We start from the raw sequence: 27,260 nt of genomic DNA on the forward strand, positions 1-27,260 counted from the left end.
TAAGGAGAACTATAGCGCCGGTTGGAGAGGATAGATGACTGTTATGTTCTCTCGATTTGGTGTATCGAAGAAGCATTCGTTTCAAGCGTGATCATTTCGTAAGGTTACATTTCATTCATTTGCATATAAACGTCGTGGACTATGGCGTATTTCATATTGGACATGGTGCCATTCGTAAAATTCGCTTGCAGAAAGCAGGAATAGGTCATCGGTGTTTCACAAGCGAATCGGGAATCGATAGACGGGCTGGGCTTGTTTAGTGCTAGCAAATAGGCAAGAGTCGAAGCAATCATTATTTTGCTTCCATTACCTACGTTGGTTAATGATACCCGATCGGACAAAAATGAATCATGTCTGCCGTTCTGACTTGAATGATTGGCAGGATAAAATAATGAATAAATATACGGACTGACACAAACATGCGTGCTATACTACATCAGGCATTTGTGAATTTACCTCTGGAAACTGTTTGAACACGGAAGTCTATGTGCATCGTACCGGGTGGTGATAGCTAGACTTCATTTTCGTAATTTTTTTTTTAGATGATCGAGGAAAATCCTCATTTTCTCCAGCTTTAAATGACATCTTGTGACACTTCACAAATTACAGGTAGGAACATTTAATATGTATATTCTATCTTTAAAAAATAATGTTTATACTTAATCAACCGTACAAGACCTCCATAATTTGGTTGTTCAGAAGATTCCAGTGTTTTGATGATGATGATGATGATGGTGATGATGATGGTATAAGATGATGATAATAACACGATGTTGATAATAATGATAATAATGATGATAACATTAATGGGTCAAGCTCGCTATGCATAAGGACCGCTATCTATAACACGTGACAAAATGAATAGCACTCCTTTATGAATAGCGGCCCTTATAAATAGCGAGCAAACCATATACAATACGCCATTTTCGTAGTGTAACCAAATTTAATTTAAGGGGGTGGGGGCGACGAGCCTGGACCCCCACTGGTAAAAAAAGGAGAATTTTCTCAAGAATTAGGCCCCCCCCCAAAAAAAAAAAAATAGTGCTCGTTGATCCTGATATTCTTTTGAACGAGCTATCTATGATTGGTGTATCATCTGATTGTTTATCATGGTTTGCTAGTTACTTAAAGGGATCGTTTAACAATGTTAAATCTGAGATACACGGCCCTACGTGTTATCAGTGTCTGTGATATGGTGTAATATTGAAGCCCTAAAAAAATTGCGCTTCAAAATAATCAAGAAGTGCCTCAAAAAAGTAAAAATCTTTGAGTGACCAGTTTTACCATACTCGTTTTCCCCAGTAGACTGTAGTGTTATGAAAACCGTCAGGCGAACGGTTTTCAAAATTTATAATTTCAATCTTAAATATGTTGATAATCAGACAGGCGATCGGCTTGTAAAAGTCATGGGGTTCCTGACTGACCTAAAGGTTTATAATTATCATTATGAGCTAAATCCAGAATTTTGAGAATCTGAGACAAAGTTACCTGATCCCTTTAAAAGGTCGTCGTGTATAATGTACTTTTTTTCTTTTTTTTTACTCATCTACACCATCAGAGTCGAATATAGATTTCGGGGTTCCCCAAGGATCTATATTGTGTCCGCTTATGTTTATAATTTATATTGATGATATTTTAAATCATATAGAAAAATGCTCTGTTCATTTATTTGCTGATGACACATTCATTTATTTCTCACACAGAAACGTCCATACTATAGTCTTTGTTAAATTCTGAACTTAATAGAATATTTACTTGGTTGTATATCTCCAAATTGAGCCTCAATCGTGAGAAAACAGTAAGCATGTTATTTGGCTCACCCAGAATGTTTACTAAATGTAGTAAGCTGAACTTGAATGTAAATGGGATAAATATACGACATGTACAATCTACGAAGTATCTTGGTATGTTGTTAGATCCTAGTTTAAAGTGGAATTTGCATATTGATGACATGTGTTCAAGGTAAGTAATCTCATACGCTTGTTGGCTCGATGGCGAACTATCAAATATGAAATGTATGTAATGCCATTATTCTCCCTATTTTTGACTATGGTGATATAATACATGGAACATGCAGCCTGTGCTAAATATGTCAACTCTGTACAGAAACTTCGAAACAGGGCATGTCGAATAGACCAGTTCGTAGTTAGCACATGGGTCATATGACCCTAAATATCACATATCTTTTAAACATAGATAAATCCAACTTTGTGCCTTTTGGAATAATCACAGCTAAAGTCATGGAGGTGATTCTTTGTTTGCCCTCTGGAAAAGATTACTTCCACCTATGTTCAATAGAATGCAACACAGGTGCATGCATGAATAATTATTACATAACTTGTGTGAGCATGTATCTAGTATTAGTCTCGGTGGGTATTACAATTTTGTTCAAGTGACCTTTATCTGCGCGTGCGCAGATCAATCCGCGCATGCTCAGATTGTATCTACGAACTGGTATATTATACTTGGAATAAGTCCTTACAGTCATGTGTCAACGTTGATCCTCCCACACTTAAACTACGGATTATAGCTTGGGGCAATTGTGCTGACTATCTTTTAAATATAATTTTATTACTCCAGAAAAAAGCGCTGCGTGTTATATGTCACTCTGATTTTCGAGCGCAAACGGATGCACCTTTTTTCACACACATAGTCCCATAGTATCCTAAAATAACAGACTTATAGTTATAATCTTGGAATATTCCTGTGTAATTTAAATAGAAATGAACTGCCAAACTTTTTTTATTCGATGTTTACAAAGAATGTCAATATTCATCATTATCCTACTCGGTCTGCCGAACTTTTTCATATACCAAAAACAAGAACTTTGCTCTCAAATAATTTTTTTTGTGTTTTCAGGCTCAAAACTTTTGAACTCTCTTTCAGATCCGGTTAAAAATAAACCCACATATTATAGTTTTAGTAGAGGGTTCAAAAAGAATCTAATACAAAAATACATGTCTCCTACAGGTTAAACTTCTCACAGCTCCCCTGTTTTACTCTCCTTCTCTCTCTCTCTCTCTCTCTCTCTCTCTCCTCTCTCTCTCCCTCTCTCTCTCTCTCTCTTTCTAACTTCTGTTGTGTGCAGCTTTATTTTTGTTTTTGTTTTGTCATGTCTTGTCTTATCCTATTATGTCAGTTTCCTGTCCTTTGTGTCCCGTTTTTTCATTCTTTTCTTTTTGTATATTTTGATTATTTAGATACTTTAAAATGGTTTATGAAAATATGTTATTATATTATATCTATTTTACTGTAATTATTACGACTTTTTAAAATGATTTATGAAAAATAATGTTCATATTATGTTTATTCTTGGGAACATACAAAAACAAGCTATGCTTTCCAGCAGGTTCCTATTTCAAGTTATAATGTTGATCTTACTTTGTCAACTATGTTCTTTATTGTGCAAACAATTGTTATATGAAATAAAATTTAAACAATCAATCAATCAATCAATCAATCAATCAGGGAATTACATGCTCGCTTAGGCTGGAAATCTTTAACAATTAGACGTTACTGTCATCTGAATTCATTCATTTCATTTCATTTATTTCATTCTCCATAAAAAAAATATTGAAACATACAAACATGGTATACAGATAACAGATCGATTACAAGAAAAATACAAAGGGAAGGAGCAAACAAAATTTTATGGGAATGTGGGGTTAACAAAAAGGCCAATTAGCCTTATGAACGTCAACCTACTATGGTTGATAAGGCTTTAAATGACCTTGCTCCTCCGTATTTAAAAGTCTGCTTCTAATATTGTCAATACAACTATTCGCTTAGGTCTCATGGAAACTTATTGTTGGCAAAACCCAGAACAGAATATTGTAAACGTACGTTCTCTTACAAAGGTGCTATTCACTTCAATAATCTCCCCACAAATCTAAAACTCCCATGTAGTTTAAAAAGACAAATTGCCTTCGTACCCGATCTCATGTAAACTGTTAATTGGATTTAAGTTATATTTATATTTTTTTTTTCTCTTTAGGATATAATTTTTTTTTTTTTTTTTTTTTAGTCACGTGTTCCTCATTACACAATATATATTTAATATTATAACAATCATCTTGGACCCCATGGAAGAACAGTCTCGTCTATATGGCTTGACTGTGCTGGGTGTCCTTCCGACTTCATTATTGTCATCTTCTTTTCTCTTTTACATTGTATATTATGTTTGTTCTTAATGTCTAGACCTATTTATATTATGTTGTAAATGTTCTGTATAATATATCATGTTTTTTTTTGTGAATTCGGAGAATGAATGAATCAAATAAATCAACCCCCCCCCCTCCGCTTATGCACCGACTGGCTAGGTCGCCGCTAAATATTTCCTAATTTTGTTAGACCCCCTCAAAAAAGTGCTCTTACCCCCCCCCCCCTCCCCCTCCCCCTCCTCTTTTTTTATCTTGTCCTGTTATGAATTGTTTTGTCATGTCTTGTCTTATCCTATTATGTCAGTTTCCTGTCCTTTGTGTCCCGTTTTTTCATTCTTTTCTTTTTGTATATTTTGATTATTTAGATACTTTAAAATGGTTTATGAAAATATGTTATTATATTATATCTATTTACAGTAATTATTAAGACAATTTAAAATGATTTATGAAAATAATGTTCATATTAGTTTATTCTTGGGAACCTACAAAAACAAGCTATGCTTTCCAGTAGGTTCCTGTTTCATTTCATAATTTTGATCTTACTTTGTCAACTATGTTCTTTATTGTGCAAACAATTGTTATATGAAATGAAATAAAATCAATCAATCAATCATAATTATAAAGCATTTTTCAATCCTGTATCCGCCTTAGTAATATTGCATTGTATGGTTTGTTACAATAGGCATATTGCAAACAAGTAACAATGAGGAGGGATTTTCCCAACCAGAATGTAATGATGGATCACCCATCATATTTCGTCTTTGGTTTGTCCATATTTTCTTATCGAATTCCGAATCTGGTAATATTGAAAATGAAGCTGCAGAGCTACTATTCTATTAAACCGCAATCTGAGAACACTGAACTGGAAAGCATAATTTCCACTTCAGCGATAGAAAACGATGGGTTGCTAAGGAAACCGGCATGAAGTGGATTCCACTTACTGAATTGTGGAAATAGTCACTGCTTCTAATGTTATGCAATGCATTATATATTTAGCATTTAGCATTTTAATAAGGCAATGTATAATGAAGTGAACTGAATATCGGTTGGCTTCCCAGACGCTCGATTGAAATCTATATGGTAAAAACATGAACCACTTTGCGACATTGTAATTTGGTATGAGCAGGTAAATACATTGTGTAGTCATTTCAGTCATGAGCAATATATGACAAAAGACATGTTTTTTAAAGAAAAACATAAATGAACTTTGGCTGATTTGCTAAATGTTAAAATTTGATGCGATAAGAGTTAGTTGTGGAAGCGTGGAATTATTCCTTGAAAATAAAACGATCCAATTTCAGCATAATTTATGCAGGCGATTCAATCAAAAGATGGGGCTTTTTGAGACAGTGATAGCAAATGGGTGTTGGGGTATTGTCCCTCTCTTATAGTCAGCCCATTCTCCATGAGAAAAAAAAATCATCCCTCATTCTATATTGAGAGAAAGGAAAAGAAAAGGCGAAGAAATGGAAGAAGAAGAAGAAGAAGAAGAAGAAGAAGAAGAAGAAGAAGAAGAAGAAGAAGAAGAAAAAGTAGAAGAAAAAGAAAAAGAAGATGATGAAGAAGAAGAAGAAGAAGATGAAGAAGAAGAAAAAGAAGAAGAAGAAGAAGAAGAAGAAAGAAGAAAAAGAAAAAGAAGATGAAGGAAAAGAAAAAGGAGATGGAGAAGAAAAAACTTGAAAGAGAAAATGGGTGGGGTTAGATCTTACAAAAAGGTCTTTCGCTTCAAGACATTTCGATTCTCACAATTTTTATTTCCATCCATTGTAATAACATAATCTTACATTAGCAGCCACACCCGTTTTCGTTATGGTCGGTTACCATATTGCTGCCTATGATGGTTCTTGTTCAATTTGACACCACACTGCATTTCTTTTTAGTACGACACAGAATGTTTATTTGAGCGTTATATTAATATACGATCGATATCACACCGTAACCGTCGATGGCAATATAAATGAATGTATCCATCAGCGACGGACAGTGTCTCGCTTGGGCCTCTCCCGCCTACCAAAGTATTTGAGTGGAGCATAATATGAAGCGTACAAATACCAGTTCCGCCAGTTGTCACGCAGACAACCTGTTGTCTTGCGAACGACTCGTACTCCAAATAACAGTTTTCCGTTTAATATGACTTAGGATATGAACGTTGTTCCTCGATACCGGCAGAAACGGATAATTTCTTGAAGACATATACGAAGGATAAAATAGGTATTTTGTGTGGAACCACTATTACGGTAAATATTTCATCATATCTTAAAGAAATAATATTGTATTGTAGACATTGTATTATTAATTCATTCATTTATTACCACTATAGGTTGGAATACATAAGACCAGGTATAGCGCACCAAAAATAAATACAACAAACACATGTTATTTGATGATTGCAAATGATCAAGCTTTATGAAAGCTTAAAAAAACAAAAAACAGAATTGAAATCGGTCAATGCGTTGTGATTTTATACCATTTTTTTGATATCGCAAAATTACCGAAAAACCTGCCAGAAATGGTCAAATTGGCAAAAATGGCAAAATTCGACAAAGTTGACAACTTAAGTCATCACTTTCTCGGACACAAATAATAGATTAAATTATCAGACACTAAAATATCATCAAAAGATAATTCATATATCTATTACCGTTTTGAAAACAGAAGCCAACAAAATAAGTAATTTTTGCCATTTTTGCGAATCTGCAGATAAATTATGAAAAAGTTGTGAAAATAACTAAGTCCGTCTAATTAATATGCGCATATGTAATTAAATCAAAACCGAATATGATACATCAGTGAAACCTATGTATATCAGACAGGTATGGAAATATATTTTATTTGAAGAAGAAAAAATCATGAATATTCATCAAATATGCAATTTAGGTCATTTCAGCTAATTATATATATATAGGAAAGTCAAACTGTTCATTTTGTTGGCATTTTTTAAATCATATATTTATAGATCATATTTACACCAAATATTTACATTAAAATACAAATATTTTTGCAATGCCAATAAAATATGGCGATGGAAATTACTTGGATCACCGTCACAGCTATTTCCTTATATGTTTCACAAATTGTTTAGAAAAACCGATCAAATGATAAGAATTTGCAGACTTTCAGCTACATCACATTATATTTTTCTTTTTTAAAAATTTCAGATTTGAGGATTTGTGACGATTTTCCGAGAAGCCATTCAACAGGCAATAACATTCCACAGGGACTAAATTTTAGAGTGAAAAAAAGTTTGGTGACCCCAGTACAGTTGTGGCTACCTTGAGTGTAAACAACAAATTGATTCAATGAGTGAAACATATGAGCATATTGCATTTTTTGTAGGAGAGTTTTATACATTGAGGTACATTTTCACCACGCAGAATACTAGCAGCGCGAGTCAATGGGCGATCAGCGGGCCATGTCACACATGGCTGAAAAGACAATATTCTAATTAAATAATCAACATATTTCCCACATGCCTATAACAATGAAACTACACAGAATTGTAATTAAAGGTATGCTTGAAATATATGTGAAATGAAAATTAAAAAATATTGTTTCGGGTTTTTTTAAAATAAATTTACAAAAATTGCTATTTCTACCAACTGACTGCTGTTGTGTGTGTGTTCGCGGGGCAGACTGTGTGTTCAGGCAGTGTGATCACCCTAATAAGACGGTTTATAAAAGAAGATGAAGAAAGTCCCGGGAAAAAATGTATCGAAAAATATTGGCTCACTAATGAAAATGGTTAATAAACGTATTACATTTTAGATTAAAATTTGGCTTGAAAGGAACTCTCTAAATGTGGGAAAATGCTACAATTTTTTTTCTTCTTCGTACTATGATTATGTTTACGAAATGATTTAAACGGTCTGCTTCCTTCCTTTATTGAGTCTACATATTGATGATTATATATATATATATATATATATATACATTGAATTATATAATACAAATACGTATGGGCTTCGCAACCTTATATTCAGCGATTCAATTTAAGAATATGAAAAAGATAAGATTCGAATATGTGTTTACTGTGCAGTCAATGTTACAACAAAACTGATTTTTGATTTTGTTTCTTAGATTACATAAAATACCCCTCTTTGCATGTTTAATAGTAGGAAATCTAAGTATTACTATTTCATGTATACATTTTCTAATTTAAAAAAAAAAGAAGACCTATAATGTTGCAAATGAAATCAATTTGCAAAGTTTCCTCAAATGTTCGAGATTATATGAATGAAAGATTCGTCATTATGTAAGGCACTAATAATTGATAGGGATACATTTATGCGTATATAGGCGATATTGTCTAGCGTCCCGTAATATACAGGTGGACAATAATTGGTCTAGCTTTCGTATTGGGGCGGGGGTCTAGTGGTCTATAATCTTTTAGCAAAGATTCTCCTAATTATTCATATCATTAGTCAAATGACAGCAGCGGTTTGAAATTTACTGCATTCCTTTATTATCAATAATGTCACCAATGTTGTTCCACAAGGCATGTCGTACATGCAGGGTATATCCCATATGTTACCATTATTGTAATTATTGCTCTAGCCCAATTCAAACATCGACTTCACTTAAAATATCAATTGTATACCACTGGTAAAGCCATGAAGTACGAGGGTATACTACAGAGATAGGGACTCCTTGCCATATTTTCATCAAAGAAAAACTATGTAGCTTCAGGGTTAGGGTTCTGAGTGAGTTTTACGTTAGGTAATATGGATATATAGGTATAGTATTTAGTGTCTGTCCAGCATTGCAGTTGGGAATTCAGTTGGTATAGTGTCAGATATCGACTGTGGATGGGGCAGTTGACTGTTGAGGAATTTCCGTCAGAGCATGATTGTGCCCTACTTTTTCCGCTAAAGGGCTTGGGGTCTCGCAGTCTATGTACTGTGGATTATGAGTGCAATGAGGTTACCCATGGCACATGGCACATGGCACATGGCACATGTAGCAAACAATGCCTAATCGGTGACCATTGGTACCCTTTTTCTTATGTTAATTGAGAACTGATTTGATGATATAACCATCTGTCAGTGACCATGCAAAGAGGTCTCATCAGTTTTATTATACTAACACAGCTGAATTGGTTATCCAGCCATTCACTATACCATTGATTTTACTATGTACATGCATTTTCATTGTATTGTTTTTAATATTGTGATATGGAAAATGAATAACAATACCAATCCCTCCTGGCCAAGCTAGTGCAGATATGCTTTAAGACAGTTGTCATTATCATATTTGCAAGTTTCCAACATCTGTTTTTTTCTTTGCAACTATTTTCCAATTCTCAATTTTCTATCATGTCAAATCAAAGAGACACAATAGGGCTATGTGCTTGATTGAAAAGAATTTCGGATATGTTTCGTATATCACCTTGAAGATATTTTGGGATATTTTTTTTTAGTTCACATCATCAGCGTTAAGTCTGTGTTTTCTAGAGTATAGACTATTTATGATGTGGATATTTGTTAATATAATAATAACAATAATCATGATGAGAATGATGATAATGATGGTAATGATGATGATGATGATTTTGATGGTGATGGTGATGCATGGTGATAAATATGATTATGATAATGGTACTTTTGTTATTACTACTTCTACTACTACTACTACTACTACTTCTACTACTACTACTAGTCTAGTACTACTGACACTACTACTAATGATAATAATAAAAACGACAACAATGACACCAACAAAGGATAATTATTACAATAATACAAATTATAATATCAAAGACGAAGAAAAGGGAGAAGGAAATGAAAAGTCTCCAATACTATGCCTAAGGCTACGTTTGTAGGCGCCATAATGTTGTTGACTTTGCTTTACATCTATAATGCAATGTAATGACCTTGTACCCGATATGAGAGAGCTCGGACAACAACAACATATTACTTTTGTAAATAGATAAGCTATGGACAATGATGTAGGATTTCAGACATGATAGTAGTCCATGCAACTAACAAGGTCTTAAAAAAAAAAAATCAGTACATGCATTTTATTATGTTACCCCAAAAACTGTAAAATATGTTTTACTTTATGATCCCTGATGCGAATGATTTCGTAGATAGACGATGTTTACAGAAGAGGTTCAATCTTTTTCTTCCTTTTCCGAAGGTCCTGCGGGCGTCACTTATACCGAAGAGAGACCACCCCCGGGTCTCGTCATGAAAGTTAGCCCTTCAACCGATGATAACGCGGTCCATCCGAATGATTCCCCCGTCGATGTCCGTAACGATCACCGACCTGAGAACGATGTCCCGCATGATGGCGAAAGAATCGACGGAGAGGAACCTGGTGGGAATTTCCGCAACATTGGAAAGAGGTTTGTTGATTTATAACAGCAAAAACAGTACAGAGAAACCGGTTTTACTTCAAGAGTTATTGAATCAAAATTCGTTAGAGGACCACTGTCTCTTTCATTACACATTCTATCACTGACGTTTTTGCGTTAATTATATAACGTGTTTGAGTTTATATCGTGGCAGACCTAGTGGAAGCAACCGCTGTTCCCATAACTCATGAATAAATGTGTCACAACCACACTCATATACAAACTTTTTAATCAAGATAGATTGAAACCATTGAATTCCAGCAATTCTGCTAAAGGATAATTCTAAAGGTTCGGGTATTAAGGGTTATCTTCCCCTTTGAATTAACTGGAAATGGGCCTCTAACTACACACATACCATAAATAGGGCCTGACGGTGTAACGTTTTTATTAGAGTAAATGACTTTGTAAACAGTACATTCGTCCGAAAAGACTCTTTTTTTTCACTCGTTCCTTCAAATCGCCAACATGGGAGCGTTTTATCCTGTAGGAAAAAAATAGCTGAGAGTTTTACTTTTTGTCGAAATTTATAGATGTAGTGATTAATAACGATTTCAAAACATAGAATACCAAAACATTGCTTGGTATTAGGGATGAATTCTAGGTTTTATGGTATCTTAAAGTATGTCATAAAAATTCAACTAGTTCTTTATGTCAATGTCTTTCCCCGACACCTAAAGAGAGAGAGAAAGAAAGAGAGAGAGAGAGGGAGAGGGAGAGAGAGAGAGAGAGAGAGAAAGAAAGAAATGACCAATGACAAGATTCGTTGCTAAAAATACAATCAAAAAGTTAGCCATATCATAGACAGCGTTGCGATTAATCGCAATTTGGGGCGATTGGTATCAATTGCAGCTAATAAGATATAGGATACTGTAAATTTGCTATTGATTAGAGGACTTGTGATTGGTTTGGATCAATCGCAACTCTTACAAGACAGGACCATGGATTCGAACATTCCTGTTGGTAGTACACAAAAGTGTCATCTCCCACACGACAATGCAGCTATTATGTTTCGTAGCATCTGAACCAATATGATTATATGCAACCAGAATTGCAAAAAAAAACTTTCCCATAGGAACACTGACGTACATCAATCAGGGAAAGGAGATCAAATATTAATTATGGAACGTGATTAGCTGATTAAAAACCTTTAAGTTTATTAATAAAAATGGTTCGCGACAAACGGGGGTAACCATTAGTATGATTACCACTTAAATGTGATCAGCGTGTTTCTATAGTAATACTGTACTGTGCGTCCAAGAAATAACGAAACCGAAAATTGTCGATGTTTTATCAAAACTTAATCACAATTATAGTTAATAAATGACACATATTTTAAAAGCTTAGATCTTCCTCTTTCATTTGATGCAACTCGTATGATGCATATTTCACGCATAAGTGATTAAAATCAATTTGAAGAGAGGGAACAAAGAAGTCATTTGGCGGACGGTATTTGAATTTCAAAGAGAAAATTATATTTGTTGTCAATTCCGGTTGATGCTATGGCAGCCAGCCAGTGAAAACAAATTCGTTTAATAAAATTATGGAAATGCAAACCTTACTTTAAACAAACAGAATTTTGTTATTCCTCACTCATTTTTCCTGATTGAGGTGCAGGCGCGGATCCAGGATTTATTAGGGGGGGAGGCCCAAATATGAAATTATGCGAGCCAAATATTGGTACGTAATGGCAACCAGCAGTAACGTAATTAGGGGTAGGTGGGTGCAGGGAGTGGCGAGTTTTTCCCCTCCCTCCTCCGCGAAGCGCGGAAGCTTTGGCATTTCAATAAATTATTAGAGAAAGAAGACGATTCGTTGTACGGTTCTCGACTCTTAATCCTTGTCTAAATTCAGTTTCCCCCTCCCCACCCCCCTACCGCGCGAAGCGCGGAAGCTTCGACGTTTTATTAAATTATTAGAGAAAAAAGACGATCCGTTGTGTCGTTATCGACTCTTAATCCTTGTCTAAACTCAGTTTCCCCCTCCCACGCGAAGCGCAGAAGCTTCGACGTTTCATTAAATCATTAGCGAAAGAAGACGATTCGTTGTACCGTTATGACTTTTAATCCTCGTCTAAATTCAGTTCCCCACCCCCCTCCCCCCTCACCGCGCGAAGCGCGGAAGCTTTTACGTTTTATTAAATCATTAGCGAAAGAAGACGATTCGTGTACCGTTATGACTTTTAATCCTCGTCTAATTTCAGTTTCCCCCCCCCCCCACCCGCGCGAAGCGCGGAAGCTTTTACGTTTCATTAAATCATTAGAGAAAGAAGACGATTCATTGTACCGTTCTCGACTCCTAATCCTTGTCTAAATTCAGTTCCCCCCCCATCCTCCCGCGCGAAGCGCGGAAGCTTTAGACGTTTCATTAAATTATTAGAGAAAGAAGAAGATTTGTTGTACCGCTCTCGAAAAAAAAAATAGTTTCTCCCTTCCGCGCAAAGCGCGGAAGCTTTTACGTTTCATTAAATCATTAGAGAAAGAAGACGATTCGTCGTACCGTTATGACTTTTAATCCTCGTCTATTTCAGTATCCCCCCCCCCACCCGCGCGAAGCGCGGAAGCTTTTACGTTTCATTAAATCATTAGAGAAAGAAGACGATTCGTTGTACCGTTATGACTTTTAATCCTCGTTTAAATTCAGTTCCCCACCCCCCACTCACCGAGCGAAGCGCGGAAGCTTTTACGTTTCATTAAATCATTAGCGAAAGAAGACGATTCGTTGTTCCGTTATGACTTTTAATCCTCGTCTAATTTCAGTTTCCCCCCCACCCGCGCGAAGCGCGGAAGCTTTTACGTTTCATTAAATCATTAGAGAAAGAAGACGATTCGTTGTACTGTTCTCGACTCTTAATCCTTGTCTAAATTCAGTTCCCCCCCATCCTCCCGCGCGAAGCGCATAAGCTTTAGACGTTTCATTAAATTATTAGAGAAAGAAGAAGATTTGTTGTACCGCTCTTGAAAAAAAAAAAATAGTTTCTCCCTCCCGCGCAAAGCGCGAAAGCTTTTACGTTTCATTAAATCATTAGAGAAAGAAGACGATTCTTCGTACCGTTATGACTTTTAATCCTCGTCTAATTTCAGTTTCCCCCCCCCCCCACTTTTACGTTTCATTAAATCATTAGAGAAAGAAGACGATTCGTTGTACCGTTATGACTTTTAATCCTCGTCTAATCTCAGTTTCCCCCCTCCCGCGCGAAGCGCGGAAGCTTTTACGTTTCATTAAATCATTAGAGAAAGAAGACTATTCGTCGTACCGTTCTCGACTCTTAATTCTTGTCTAAATTAATTTTTCCCCCCCTCCCCGCGCAAAGCGCGGAAGCTTTGACGTTTCATTAATTCAATAGAGAAAGAAGACGATTCGTTGTACCATTCTCGATTCTTAATCCTTTCAAAAATGTTCTATGTCTATTCCCTTTTCTTCCTACGTCCCCTTTTCACTTCTCTCTTTTTTGGCCGGCGTTTATGGGGGGACCACCCCACCGCCCCCCTGGCTACGCGCCTGCGGTCAGATGAACATATGTTGATACCTTCCCAATAAACAAAATCACGTGAAAATCACGTCAATATCAAGGTATCGACTTGAGGAGAGTTACGTTCTTCAAACACCTGACATTTACGTAAATGTGTTAATACGTTTATTGCACTAGGTAACTTAAAACACACGTGCACTAAATCACGCAATTGTCACTGCAATATCACCATTATAATCACCATTATAATCACGTGATTATCCCTACCTTGGAGACCATGGTTTGTAAACCTAACACTCCCGTGTTTGTTTGGTTATGAAATTACATCTTCATAAACGAAATTATCGCGTCACAGAAACACGTGAAGCGTTAGTGATAGTTTTAGTCAAAATATCTGCGTGAAATTCACGTGAATATTACGAGGCTGACTTGAGATGAATCATTTACTTCGACGTAAAATTTACGTCGAAGAGGAAGTATGTTACTGTAACCCGCGTTTAACCCAATAATTACGCAAATGTTACACAATAAATGAACCAACATATTGACGTTCTCATCCCGTTTCTGAACATCGTGTCTTCGATCTTACATAATTACGTCCAGGCGCGCCGGAAGCAGTTTGGGATTAGAGAGGGTTTGGGGGGGGGGGGGGGGGTGCAAACATCCCAGAAGAGAAAGCTAGTTGCAACTGGTCCAGTTGATGAACCATATAACTGGTAACCCTGGAAATTGAAATGGGCTAAATGATCCAGTTGATCCAGGCCAGTTATAATTCAACTGGTCTAGCTGAGCCATTAAAACCATTTGGTAAAACTTCCAACCAGTTGAACAGCAACAGTACTTCAATACTCTGTATTTCCAATGTAAATGCATTGGTAATAAGTAGACTTACATAATTGAATTAATCGAGAAAAAAAATTGTATACTTGTACTTTATTGAAATTATTTTAGGTCATAGTTATTGTTTCCCTTATTCATGTTTAACTAAATGTAATTTATACGAAGTAGCGAAATGTCCTAATAACTGGTAATTTATATTTGTAGTATTTTCGAAATGAATTGCATATAACTAAATCAACAGTAAATAAGAAATATGCTGTAAATTCAGATAAATTGTTTAAAAAACATAGATCTGCACGCACCCCATATTCAATATGCAAATTAATTGGTGTCAGCTGGTTCAACTCGAAATATGTCAACACTCAGTCATCAACTGGTGCAACTGGAAATATGCACACTCCAGTTATCAACTGGTGCAATGAAAATATGCCAACAGTCAGTTATCAACTGGTGAACATAGAAATATGCCAACAGTCACGGGATTATCACCACGGAACTTAAATGGTAACTGTGAAACCATCAAGACACCCAAGAATAACTCATTTTCACACCTGGAAAACACGGAATACCCAGCTTATATTAATAATCCGTTTGAGTCACGAGATCATCACCGCGGAACTGCTAGCAACGTTGACTACCATTTAAATAGGTGTTTTAAGACACCTAATAATGACTAATTTTTCACACCTAAAAGTCACGTATGCCCAGCTTAGATTAATATTCCGTTTGAGTCACGAGATCATCACCACGGAACTGCTGGCAACGTTGACTACCATTTAAATAGGTGTTTTAAGACACCTAATAATGACTAATTTTTCACACCTAAAAGTCACGTATGCCCAGCTTAGATTAATATTCCGTTTGAGTCACTAGATCATCACCGTGGAACTGTTGGCAACTTTGACTACCATTTAAATAGGTGTTTTAAGACACCTAATAATGACTAATTTTTCACACCTAAAAGTCACGTATGCCCAGCTTAGATTAATATTCCGTTTGAGTCACGAGATCATCACCGCAGAACTGCTGGCAACTTTGACTACCATTTAAATAGGTCTTTTAAGACACCTAACGATAACTAATTTTTCCCACGTAAAAGTCACGTATGCCCAGCTTAGATTAATATTCCGTTTGAGTCACTAGATCATCACCGTGGAACTGTTGGCAACTTTGACTACCATTTAAATAGGTGTTTTAAGACACCTGATAATTACTAATTTTTCACACCTAAATATCACGGATTCACAGCTTAGATTAGTAATCAGTTTTAACTACGTGATCATCACCAAGAAATTTATGGTAACTTTGAAACCATTTAAAGAGGCGTGTAAGACACCTCAGAATTACTAATTTAATATAACCAGAGATTCACGGACAGAACAATAAGATGATTAGCCGGTGTAAGTAACGTGATTATTACCATCAACCTTGGATAACCTGTGAAACCAATCGATAAAGGTGCATACAAGACCAAATAATTACGTATTTATCGCCACCATCGGATAACGGACAAAAAACTCGTTGCTTGGTCAAGTGGTTATTTGGACATAAACACTTGATTTACAGAGGTAAGTGGAATCACGTTACTCCAGTCGCGAGATAAACTGGTGGTTTTTAGGTTAGATGAAAACGTGAACAGGAGTACCTTTTTTGTTTAAAGGAAGGCACGTGTCGATAACGTTTAAATCTAGTTCAAAAGGCACTATACTTTAAAATCACTTAAAATACACTCCCAAAAGAGGTTACTTTTTAGTGTTCTGTTTATTGGGTTGTCCGCCCCGGAAGCACAGGGGTTTAAAATTTTAACTACGGTCAGATGAGCATTATTTTGATACCTAATTGTTACAGTGGCAGGTCACTAATTGACTTGGGGTTCAAGGGGCGGAGCCCCGGAATCTCAAGGGTTTTAGGAGTTTAATTACGGTCAGATGAGCATTTTTGATACCTTATTATTTTTGACACTGGCAGGACACTATTTGGCGTGGGGTCCAGGGGGCTGAGCCCCCAGAAATCAGGGGTTTTAGGCATTAAATGACCGTCAGATGAGCATCTAAGGGCCCGCCTTAGGGCCTTAGGTGGAATCCAGGGGCCAGAGCCCTTGGGGTTTTAGGCATTTAATCATGGTCAGATATGCATATTTTGATACCCCATTATGTGACACTGGCAGTTAACTATTTTTTCTTTCTCGCTCTCTTTCTTTCTATTTCTCTTTAATATACTTTTTCAAAGAAAGTGTGTGTGTGGGGGGGGGGGGGGGGCTCGAGGATACCGATCCCCGCCGTTCCGCGGGCCCTGATATGTAGGGATCTCAAGAAGCATTTTCTTGCCTGGCTGTAAATTTAGGAATTTGTCATTTTCGAACAAACGCATAAAGTGAGGAAAAATCTCGGAAAATTATCTCATTTCAGCATTATTTGTAAACCACCGTTATGAAATTAGAAATAAACCACGTTTGAATTCTATTTCTCCAAAGCCCCCCCCCCTCCCCTTTCAGTACGCCAGTGGCCAACCCCCCCCCCCCCCCCTCTCCGATCTACACCTTGTTGGCGGGAAAATTGCAACTAATATCCCTTACCTTTCTTCATTCTCTTTTTTTTTCTTTCCCTTTCTCTCCTCTTTCCCTTTCCCTTCCCTTCCTTATCTCTCTTTTAGGTTTGCTGGGGGGGGGGGAGGGGTAAGGTCATTTTGGTCCTCACTGCTCCACACATTGTTGGCGGGATTAACCGCAACTGATCTCCGCTTCTTTTCTCCCTTTTCTTTTTTTCTTCCTTTTTTTTGGTTCCCTTTTAGCTCTCCTCTTTACCTTTTCCTTCCTTCTCTCTTTTTTTTTTAGCGGGGACGGGGGGGGGGGGGAAGGCTAGGGCCTTTTGCCCCCCCCCCCGATCCACAACTTGTTGGCGGGAAAATTGCAACTGATATCCCTCCTTCTTTTCTTTTCTTCTTCCTCTTTTGTCCTTCCCTTTATCTCCTCTTTTTCTATTTTTCTTTCCCTTTCCTTCCTTCTCTTTTATTTTTTGATTGGGGGGGGGGGAGGATGGCAACAGCCTGGGAGGCAAGTCCTTTTGCCCCCCCCCCCCGATCTCCTTCTTCCCTCTTTTCTTTTCTTCTTCCTTTCTTTTTTTTCCCTTTCTCTCCTCTCTCCCTTTCCCTTTCCCTTTCCTTCCTTCTCTTTTATTTTTGATTGGGGGCGGGGGGAGGGAGGATGGCAACAGCCTGGGAGGCAAGTCCTTTGCCCCCCCCCCGATCTCCTTCTTCCCTCTTTTCTTTTCTTCTTCCTCTTCTTTTTTTTTCCCTTTCTCTCCTTTTTCCCTTTCCCTTTTTTTCCTTCTCTCTCTCTCTCCTTTTTTTTTTTTTTTTTTGCGGGGGGGGGGGGGGGGGGCAAGGCCCGCTCGGACCCCCCTGGATCCGCACCTGTTGAGGTGTCATATGAAAGGGCAGAAACTGAACTTTCTAGAATTGTGATTTTCTCTTTGAAATTGAGATACCGTCCGCCGAATGACTTTTTGGTTCCCTCTCTTCAAATTGTTTATAATCACTCATGCGTGAAAAATGCATCATATGATTTGCATCAAATGAAAGAAGAGGATCTAAGCTTTACAAATATGTGTCATTTATTAATTATGATTGTGATTACGTTATGATAAAACATCGATAATCCTCGGTTTCGTTTTTCTTGGACGCACTGTAGAAATTAATCGTGAAAAACAAAACATTCTAGTTGTGTAAAACGACTCACCTCTCCGGTGTACCTCTCCATTCGTTATTGGGTTGTTTGAACTTGGTGAAAATGTCCGTCATCGAATGCACTGGTTATCAATTTACGTCCTTTGTTTAACATTTTCAGGTATTCTCAGTTCTTGGTCAAGTACCCGTCCGCGGTCATGTTACTCGTTTTTCTGCTGGTCATCATCTCGGGAGTTCTTGGTGTCCTTCTCAATGAATTTCCTTCCTTCGATGACCCAACAAAGGTTAGATAATATGCTAGATATTTTGTTGGCTTGCATTTTACTGAGCATTAAAATAAACATAACACTTTTTTAAGGGACACCCATAAATTTATATGAATAATTAATTAAATTTGGTCATAAACATGAAAATGCCTGAAGAGTAGAAAAGTTGGTTGGCTTACTTTTTAAGATTTGATGTTGACTGTGTGTGTGGATACTGTTTATTTAGTTATTTAAAACCATTAATTTTGACAAGACTTATTCAAATAAATTCAACTCAAAGTTTTTTTTACATGGTATTCTTGTAACAAAAATTACTCATGCAGTAAACAAGAGAAAATGAAATAACATAACTATAAGGGAGTTTACAGATAGCACATGGTACACAATAATGACCCCAAATATCCACAGATCTTTTACACATGGAGAAGTTCCACTTTGAGCATCTTAGAATAATAGCTGCCAAAGTCCTAGATGTGCTTCATGAATACCTTTTGTTTGACCTCTTGAAAAGAATACTTCCACCTGCGTATCATAGAATGTACCGTTGGTGCATAAATGAATAATGTTACATATCTTTCATGAGCGCATATCCAGTATTCATCTTTGTGAGTTTTACCATTTTGGTACAAATGACCTTTATCTGCCCATGCGCAGATTGTATCTGTAAACTCCCTTATTCAATGATTTTACAATCGAGTTTCCTGGTAATGTCACTAATACAAATAAAACATCGTGTTATACTGATATTGTTTTTGGCTATAACACAATGCATGACTTACTATGTGAAGCTGATATAATTGTTGATTTTTGGCGACATGAAAAGAAGAGAACAACCACTAATGCCCCCTCCAAGACCACCCCTCCCCCGTTGCGTTTTACCCACCCACCAAGTAATTCCAGTGTTCCCTCCCGACTAGGGCACCATAACTGGACCAGTAATGTTTGATATCAATTCACTTTTTAATTCAGACCTACTATATTATGTTACTAAGTACGGGACCCTATTCACATACAGGCTATGCTTTTTATTTAGGCTCCCCACATTTTACATTGTAGAACATTGACTGTATATCTATTTCGAAACTTAGTACCTGTTTTCCGTACATTATACTTGATTTGAAATCTTTAAATTATTTTGTAATCTATGCTTATACGCTTTAAAAAAATTGTTGAAAAGAAGTTAAATTGTTTTGTGATGTAAATGTGGAACATAAACTTCATACTTCAAACTGCCATATGAATGGCCAACAACAGCAGCCACAACCACACATCAAGTTTTTTCTGGTGCTTGATTGGAACATTTAGGAAATTTCAAGTGGGAAATTGTTTTATTCATCATACGAATATTGATTTGAATGTGACCAGGACAACTATCTTTTGAAATGAAGGAGGGTACGAGACTATTGACTTTTCTACGATTGTATTTCATTTTGACAGGGATTCGAAGCCCGAGGAACAGTCATCAGTGGGCGATTGAAAGCTTTGGGGAGAATGGAGTATGGTGCTGATGGGATATACTCGTGCCCATCATCATCTAACCAATCAAATGGTGACATGTGTTCTCATCGTGTAACCATAGACATCCAAAACCAAACTCTAGATGTCGATGTACTAGAAAGTTGCGCAAACAATTGTAAGAATAAAGTCTTTGCTATTTGACCAAACACGACACTGGATATTTCTCCCCGGAGTGAATAATTCACATCAAATGACATGATATTTACAGCTATATCCCCTACCTGTAAAAACATGATCAAATCAACAGAAAAACTGAAACAATTTAAATTCACAATAATGAGATTTAAAAAAAAAATCATTATTGTAACATTATATATGAATACTATTTTTAAAAAAAAGATACTAATATAGGCCTTTATACAACACCTACGTGGATCCTTGTCATTTGATTGGAGGATTGTTGGTCACATGGTATTCAACAGATGTTCTATTGCAAGGGCGTGCATTTTTGGTTATAATTATGCAGACTTGCGTACCTCTCTGCTGTGCGCGTATCCGTGCGTGTATCTGTCGCGAAGGCAATCTGAATGTAATCAAGAAGGCTTGACTCCATATATCTTTAAAGCTTATCTGCCATAGTTTACAGGAGGATTTAGACTGCCCTGCAAGGTCACTGGACAGGTGGTTATCTCATCAACTCAGCTCTCAGTTAACATAAGAAAAAGAGGATCATGGGGGACCAATGGTCACCGACTAGGCATTGTTTGTTATATAGAGGGCGCAAGTAGCTACAAGTAGTGCAGTGGGCCTTTAATATAAGGAGTAAAGCATAATTTGTTGATTAACGTTCTATTAGATCTTCTTCGATGTTGTATAAAACAAATAATGAATGTTTTTCATTCGTTCAATTGTGCGAATATTTTCATTCGTTGAGAGTTTAACGTTAATTCTATTCAACTCGGCTGACGCCTCGTTGAATAGAATGTTAATCTTTCAACTCATGAAAATATTCCCACTATTGAACTCATAACCATTCATTATTTGTATAATAGGATGAGGGAGATTTCCGAAATTTAGATATTCGGACAACAACCACATCGAATTCCGTTAGCAAGGTGCCCGAATATCCACATATTTTGGAAGCGAAGTGTTCGTAGCCTATCATCATATTTGATGCCCGAATAGTCTCATGTTCGGACAGGAGGTGTCCGAATTTGTAATTTTTGCAATTTTCACCCCAAAAAGTTTCAAAGTTATTAAGCGCTCATGAAAGGCATCAGCTCACCCCCTCGCAAAAATGTGACTGTACGCCTTAGAAGATGCGGCATAGGATTCTTGTAGATCGTAGACTTTCTACAAAAAGGACACTACCATCATTTATTGTCAGGTATAATTTCTGTTCAGCTCTAAGGTGACGAACTACAAAAATGACAAATGTTTTAAGGGATATCGTTTTAAAGTATGTCCTTTTTTACATTTTCAATACCTAGTTGAAATATAAATGTACTCAATGCAAAATAATGTGCAAATAATGTAAAATAGAGACCGTAGGATGCATTTATAATGTTTTCACAATAATCAAGCGGCGGTGCATTTTCCTTTAAAACCGTGTCAACATAATAACATTGAATATATCGTATTTTATACTTTTTTTCTTCCGCAGTTCTATATCGGTTCCGAATGGTCTACCGATCTACTGACTCAATGGAGATGTTCACTTCTACTGGCATGAAAGCTGTGTGTCAACATGACAAAGAAAACTTTCGCAGTTACGTCGGTTTTGATCAGATCTGCTATTATCGTACAAATGGCAGTTGTTGTCCTTCGATATCATTAGGACAAGTGACAGCATTGATGGTTGGCAAAGAATCTTGCGATGACATTGATGACAGTGATGTACTAGGAATGAAAGAGCTGCTAGAGGAATGCGTTGGATACTATTCAAGAGGATGTTTTGGCGGTGATGGTGGCTTTATTTGCAGTGATGTTCCTGTAAACTGTTCAGCTTACTCCGGGGTATACACCATATTCCACTATCTCACCCCGAAGAACTTTGCACTGCAAGTCGCAAAAGGTGCCTTTGATCTTCAAACTGTCATGGTGATTCAACCTGTGCCAAATTGGGATCAAACTTTATATGACATATATACCGATAAACCTCGACTAACCGATAATACAGTACAAGTTGTTGCCATTGGTGGAGGATTTAAATTCGATTTATTTGGTGATTACCTTTTTTCAGACTTCATCTATATCGGTATCGGATGCCTTGCTGTAGTGGCCATCATTTGGATGTATGTGGGTTCATTGTTTGTCACAATTATGACTATGTTTAGCATTATTATGTCGATGGTTGTAGCGTACTTTCTCTTTCATACTGTCTTTCGATTGGTTTTCTTTCCTTTTATCAATGTTATAACAGCAGTGCTACTGATCGGTGTAGGGGCCGATGACTGCTTCGTTTATGTCGACATCTGGAAGTTGGCCAAAAAAGAACACGGTGGTGGTCGCGAGAATCGAGTATTAGTACTTCGTGAGACTCTGAAACACGCCGCGACCACCATGTTTGTTACAAGTCTCACAACGGCAAGCGCCCTCTTTGCAGGATGCGTCAGCAGCATCACAGCAGTTCGATGCTTTTCTGTCTTTGCTGGTAGTTCCATTTTAGTAAATTTCGTCCTCACAGTTACTTGGATACCAGCGGCAGTCATGTTTCATGAGAAATATTTCATATGCGACGAAGAGGCGCAAGAAGGATCATGTAGATGCTGTGGGTTATGGTTTTTCCTGGGGAGAATATACGACCAAGTGAGCAGAGTTGGCGGTATGTTCTTCGAAAAATACTTGCCAATTATCATTGTTAAGTTACGGTTCCTGTGGATTCTACTTCTAAGTGGTCTTGGAATAGGTGGGTTTTGTGTAGTTTTCGTGGAACCACGCCTCCGTCTCCCATCCCAATCTGAATTTCAGGTATTTAGGAAAAGTCATATTTTGGAGCAGTATGACCAGGTCTACAAAGAGACGTTTAGCTTTGAGACTGATTCGGACAACACAATGCCGGCTTATATAGTTTGGGGAATAGAACCTGTAGATAATGGGAACCATTGGGATCCAGATTCCGAAGGAACTACAGTCATTGACAAGAACTTTGATGTCACATCAGCCGAAGCTCAAACGTGGCTTTATAATTTCTGTACAGATCTTAGAAATGCAAGCTTTCATGTCAATATAGCAAGTGCGCAGGACGAGTTTTGTTTCATCGATTTATTCAAAAGTTTCATGGAGAATACGTGTACAGGAGCTATTTCTCAGTGTTGTGGCCAAACAACATTTCCATATCCGTCCTCTCTTTTCAATCATTGTGTGCCTATATTCTACGGTATTGTGTGTCAGGATTTGGGAACGTGTAAAAGCTATATACCTGGTTTATGGTTTAATTCAGATAATGAAGTAGTTGGAATGGTCCTCGTAATCAAAACAAATATCAAGTTTTCATTGAGCTATGACACCATTGGTCAATTTTGGTCTGATGCAAATGGTTTCATAGCAGATCGAATGGCTGAAGCACCTACGGGTCTGCGTCGGGGATGGTTTATAAGTGAGTATGGCCTGCAGATGTCGTTCTTTGATCTGCAACAAGGTTTAGCTAGGGGAACACCACTCTCTGTGGGCATGTCGCTCGTTTTCGCAGCTTGTGTCCTTTTGATGACTATCAGAAACGTTTTAGTGACCATTTACGCGATGTATGCCATTGCATGTGCCGTGTTTGTTGTAATCGCCTCGGTGGTTCTACTAGGATGGGAACTCAACATATTTGAGTCAACTGTCCTCTCCCTAGCTGTTGGTTTATCAGTGGATTTCACAGTCCATCTAGGTGTTGCTTACCGTCAAGCAACCGAACCTGACAGGACATCTCGGTCAATGCATGCATTACAGACACTTGGCTCAGCTGTTACACTCGCAGCACTTACCACCTTGGTTGCAGGTGGATGCATGTTGCCTGCCACGGTACTCAGTTATGTTCAGTTGGGGACATTTCTAATGATAGTCATGGTTGTCAGCTGGGTATACGGACTGTTCCTATTTATATCACTTTGTAGGACCATTGGCCCGCAAGGGATGTTTGCACAAATCTCAAAATCATGCTGTCGTCGGGAACAAAACTTGGCTGAAAATAACCTAGAAATGAAACCAGAGGAACATGTACACGAACAGCATGTCGACACGAGTGATGAAAGAATACAGCGTTGACATAAAATAATCATTGATATGAGGTGAAGAAGAATATCCTTCTAGTTGGTAAAATTATTTCCAAAGGTATTTTGTATTGTATTTTATTTATTTAATCACGGTTAAAAAGCCTGCTATCAGCTAGAAACTGCTTTTCAGCAAGGCCGTGAACAACAATTGAACACAACAAGTAAACGAATACAAAATTATATACAAAATAAATCATACAAATTATCATAACAACATAATAAGATGAAAACAAACAAAAATGAATTAAAAATTACTTGGATAACAGAAACGATGGAGGGGGTGTATTACTTAAGAGAGGGATATAAGACGTGCGAATGCTCCCAGGCTATTTTCTAATCGGATGTTTGCCGGTAGGTTATTGAAAAGTTTTGAGGCTGAATAGAGAGGGCTCTTTTTGAGGTAATTTGTATGTGGTCGTGGCAGTTGGCAGGTCCGGGCCGAAGGCAGGTACTGGAAGCACACCATTGGCAAACATAATAAATACAGCTTTTCAGCTAGGATTTTTTCCTCAAAGGTGGAAATATGCTTAAGTTACACCTGCCGCCTAAGTCTTATCCGCCTAAAATTGACGAGTTAAGACCAATTATTGCATTAACTTCATATTTTGCAAAGATCGCGGAGTCCTTCATTGCAAAATGGTTATGGGAAGACATTGCTAAGAAAATAGATAAAAACCAGTTTGGTAATAGACGAAACTTGTCTACATGTCATTATTTAATTAGATTACTACATGCATTATATAGAAACGCCGACAAACCTCACTCAATATCCACAATGCTTTTGACTGATTTTTCGAAAGAATTTGATCGAATAAACCATAATAGATTTCCGGGTCTGACCTTGCGAAATTTCATTATTAATCGTCAGCAAGCTGTGAAGTTTAAAGGACATTTATCCCAATCTTAACACAATTAATGGTGTAGATGTACCAGAAGAACTAACCTATTAATGTTATTTTTTACCTAAGTATTATACGGATTAATTGACTGTGAGTGAGTGTAAAGTTAAATTATCCTCCGAAAACGCCACAGAGATCGCGATGTCAAATTTAAATTCTTAAAGGCGAGGAGTGAGCGCCTGCGCCAGACAGCTATTCACAGATTCCCTGTTATCTGGAGACTCTCAGCTGAAATTCGTGTAGAGGCAGTGCCAGGAAACTTGCCGCATTTGTTATGAGTAATGAAAACTAAACTTTTAAGGGTAATTTTATGTTTCTGTTATAATATACATATAAATATATATATATTTCTTCACCATAATTCATGAATTCTGGTACAGTTTATTTGAGCTGGCTGAAAACGATGTATTTAGTGGGTGAAATTGTAATCTGTGTGCCCATGCCTTGAGCCATAATGCATGGCCGTCCAGAGGAATTTTTTCATGTTGGGGACCGGGGTAAAATAAAATGAAATAAATGATTGCAAATTTATTGCATTTTCTGTGTGCTTTTTTATTTATAGAAACTGCCCCCTACCCTAGCCCCCGCTGCATACAGTCATGGTTCAGTGACAAAGCAATGGCCTCGTAACTGTGAGGCCCCAGGATCAAAACCGTGTCGATATGCTATATTAGTGCCCTTTTGTGGGGCATTAATCCTCATTACTGTCATTTATGACTTAATGGCGTACTCTCTTAAAAAAAGGAGTGAATTTTCACTCTATTTTCACTTTATTGAAAGTGACGTCCGTGATCACTTGTTTAGAAGTGAAAATCGATTGATTTTAGAGTGCTCTCTAAGAAGAAAAGAGTGAATGTTCACTCTATTTTCACTACATTTTCACCCTCCAGAGGAGTGACGTCCGTGATCACTCGATTTTTTTAGAGAGTAAGTCCCCTAGTTGATAAGTAGCATACAAATGCTTTAGCAGTCACGCAAAACACACCCTAATAAACAGAACACTAAAAAGTAACCTCTTTTGGGAGTGTATTTTAAGTGATTTTAAAGTATGGTGCCTTTTGAACTAGATTTAAACGTTATCGACACGTGCCTTCATTCAAACAAAAAAGTACTCCTGTTCACGTTGCATCTAACCTAAAAACCACCAATCTTTCACGCGACTGGCGTAACGTGATTCCACTTACCTCTGTAAATCAAGTGTTTATGACCAAATAACCACTTGTCCAAGCAACGAGTTTTTTGTCCGTTAACTGATGGTGGTGATAAATACGTAATTATTTGGTATTGTAAGCACCTTTATCGATTGGTTTCACAGGTTACCCAAGGTTGATGGTAATAATCACGTTACTTGCACCGGCTAATCGTCTTATAGTTCTGTCCGTGAATCTCTGGTTATATTAAATTAGTAATTCTGAGGTGTCTTACACACCTCTTTAAATGGTTTCAAAGTATTTCTTGGTTATGATCACGTGGCTCAAGCTAATTACTAATCTAAGCTGTGAATACGTCATATTTAGGTGTGAAAAATAGTAATTATTAGGTGTCTTAAAACACCTTTTTAAATGGTAGTCAAAGTTGCCATAAGTTCCGCGGTGATGATCTCGTGACTCAAACAGAATACTAATCTAAGCTGGGCATACGTGACTTTTAGGTGTGAAAAATTAGTAATTATTAGGTGTCTTAAAACACCTCTTTAAATGGTTTCAAAGTTACCATAACTTTCTTGGTGATGATTACGTAGTTAAAACTGATTACTAATCTAAGCTGGGCATACGTGACTTTTAGGTGTGAAAAATTAGTAATTATTAGGTGTCTTACAACACCTCTTTAAATGGTTTCAAAGTTACCATAACTTTCTTGGTGATGATTACGT

General features: G+C 37.2%; 1 protein-coding gene across 1 annotated transcript; it reads left to right on the forward strand.

Moving 5' to 3' along the window:
* Positions 1-25,852, forward strand: LOC764908 (protein dispatched homolog 1-like). Its single transcript, XM_030973535.1, has 5 exons — positions 1-609; positions 10,296-10,503; positions 18,666-18,789; positions 20,209-20,404; positions 21,893-25,852. Exons 1-5 carry the CDS (start codon positions 579-581, stop codon positions 24,478-24,480), a joined length of 3,147 nt encoding a protein of 1,048 aa, XP_030829395.1. The 5' UTR covers positions 1-578; the 3' UTR covers positions 24,481-25,852.
* Positions 25,853-27,260: the final 1,408 nt, after the last annotated feature.

This window comes from Strongylocentrotus purpuratus, unplaced genomic scaffold (genome assembly GCF_000002235.5).
Source record: "Strongylocentrotus purpuratus isolate Spur 01 unplaced genomic scaffold, Spur_5.0 spur5_scaffold_6, whole genome shotgun sequence".
In the NCBI taxonomy this organism is placed as follows: domain Eukaryota; kingdom Metazoa; phylum Echinodermata; class Echinoidea; order Camarodonta; family Strongylocentrotidae; genus Strongylocentrotus; species Strongylocentrotus purpuratus.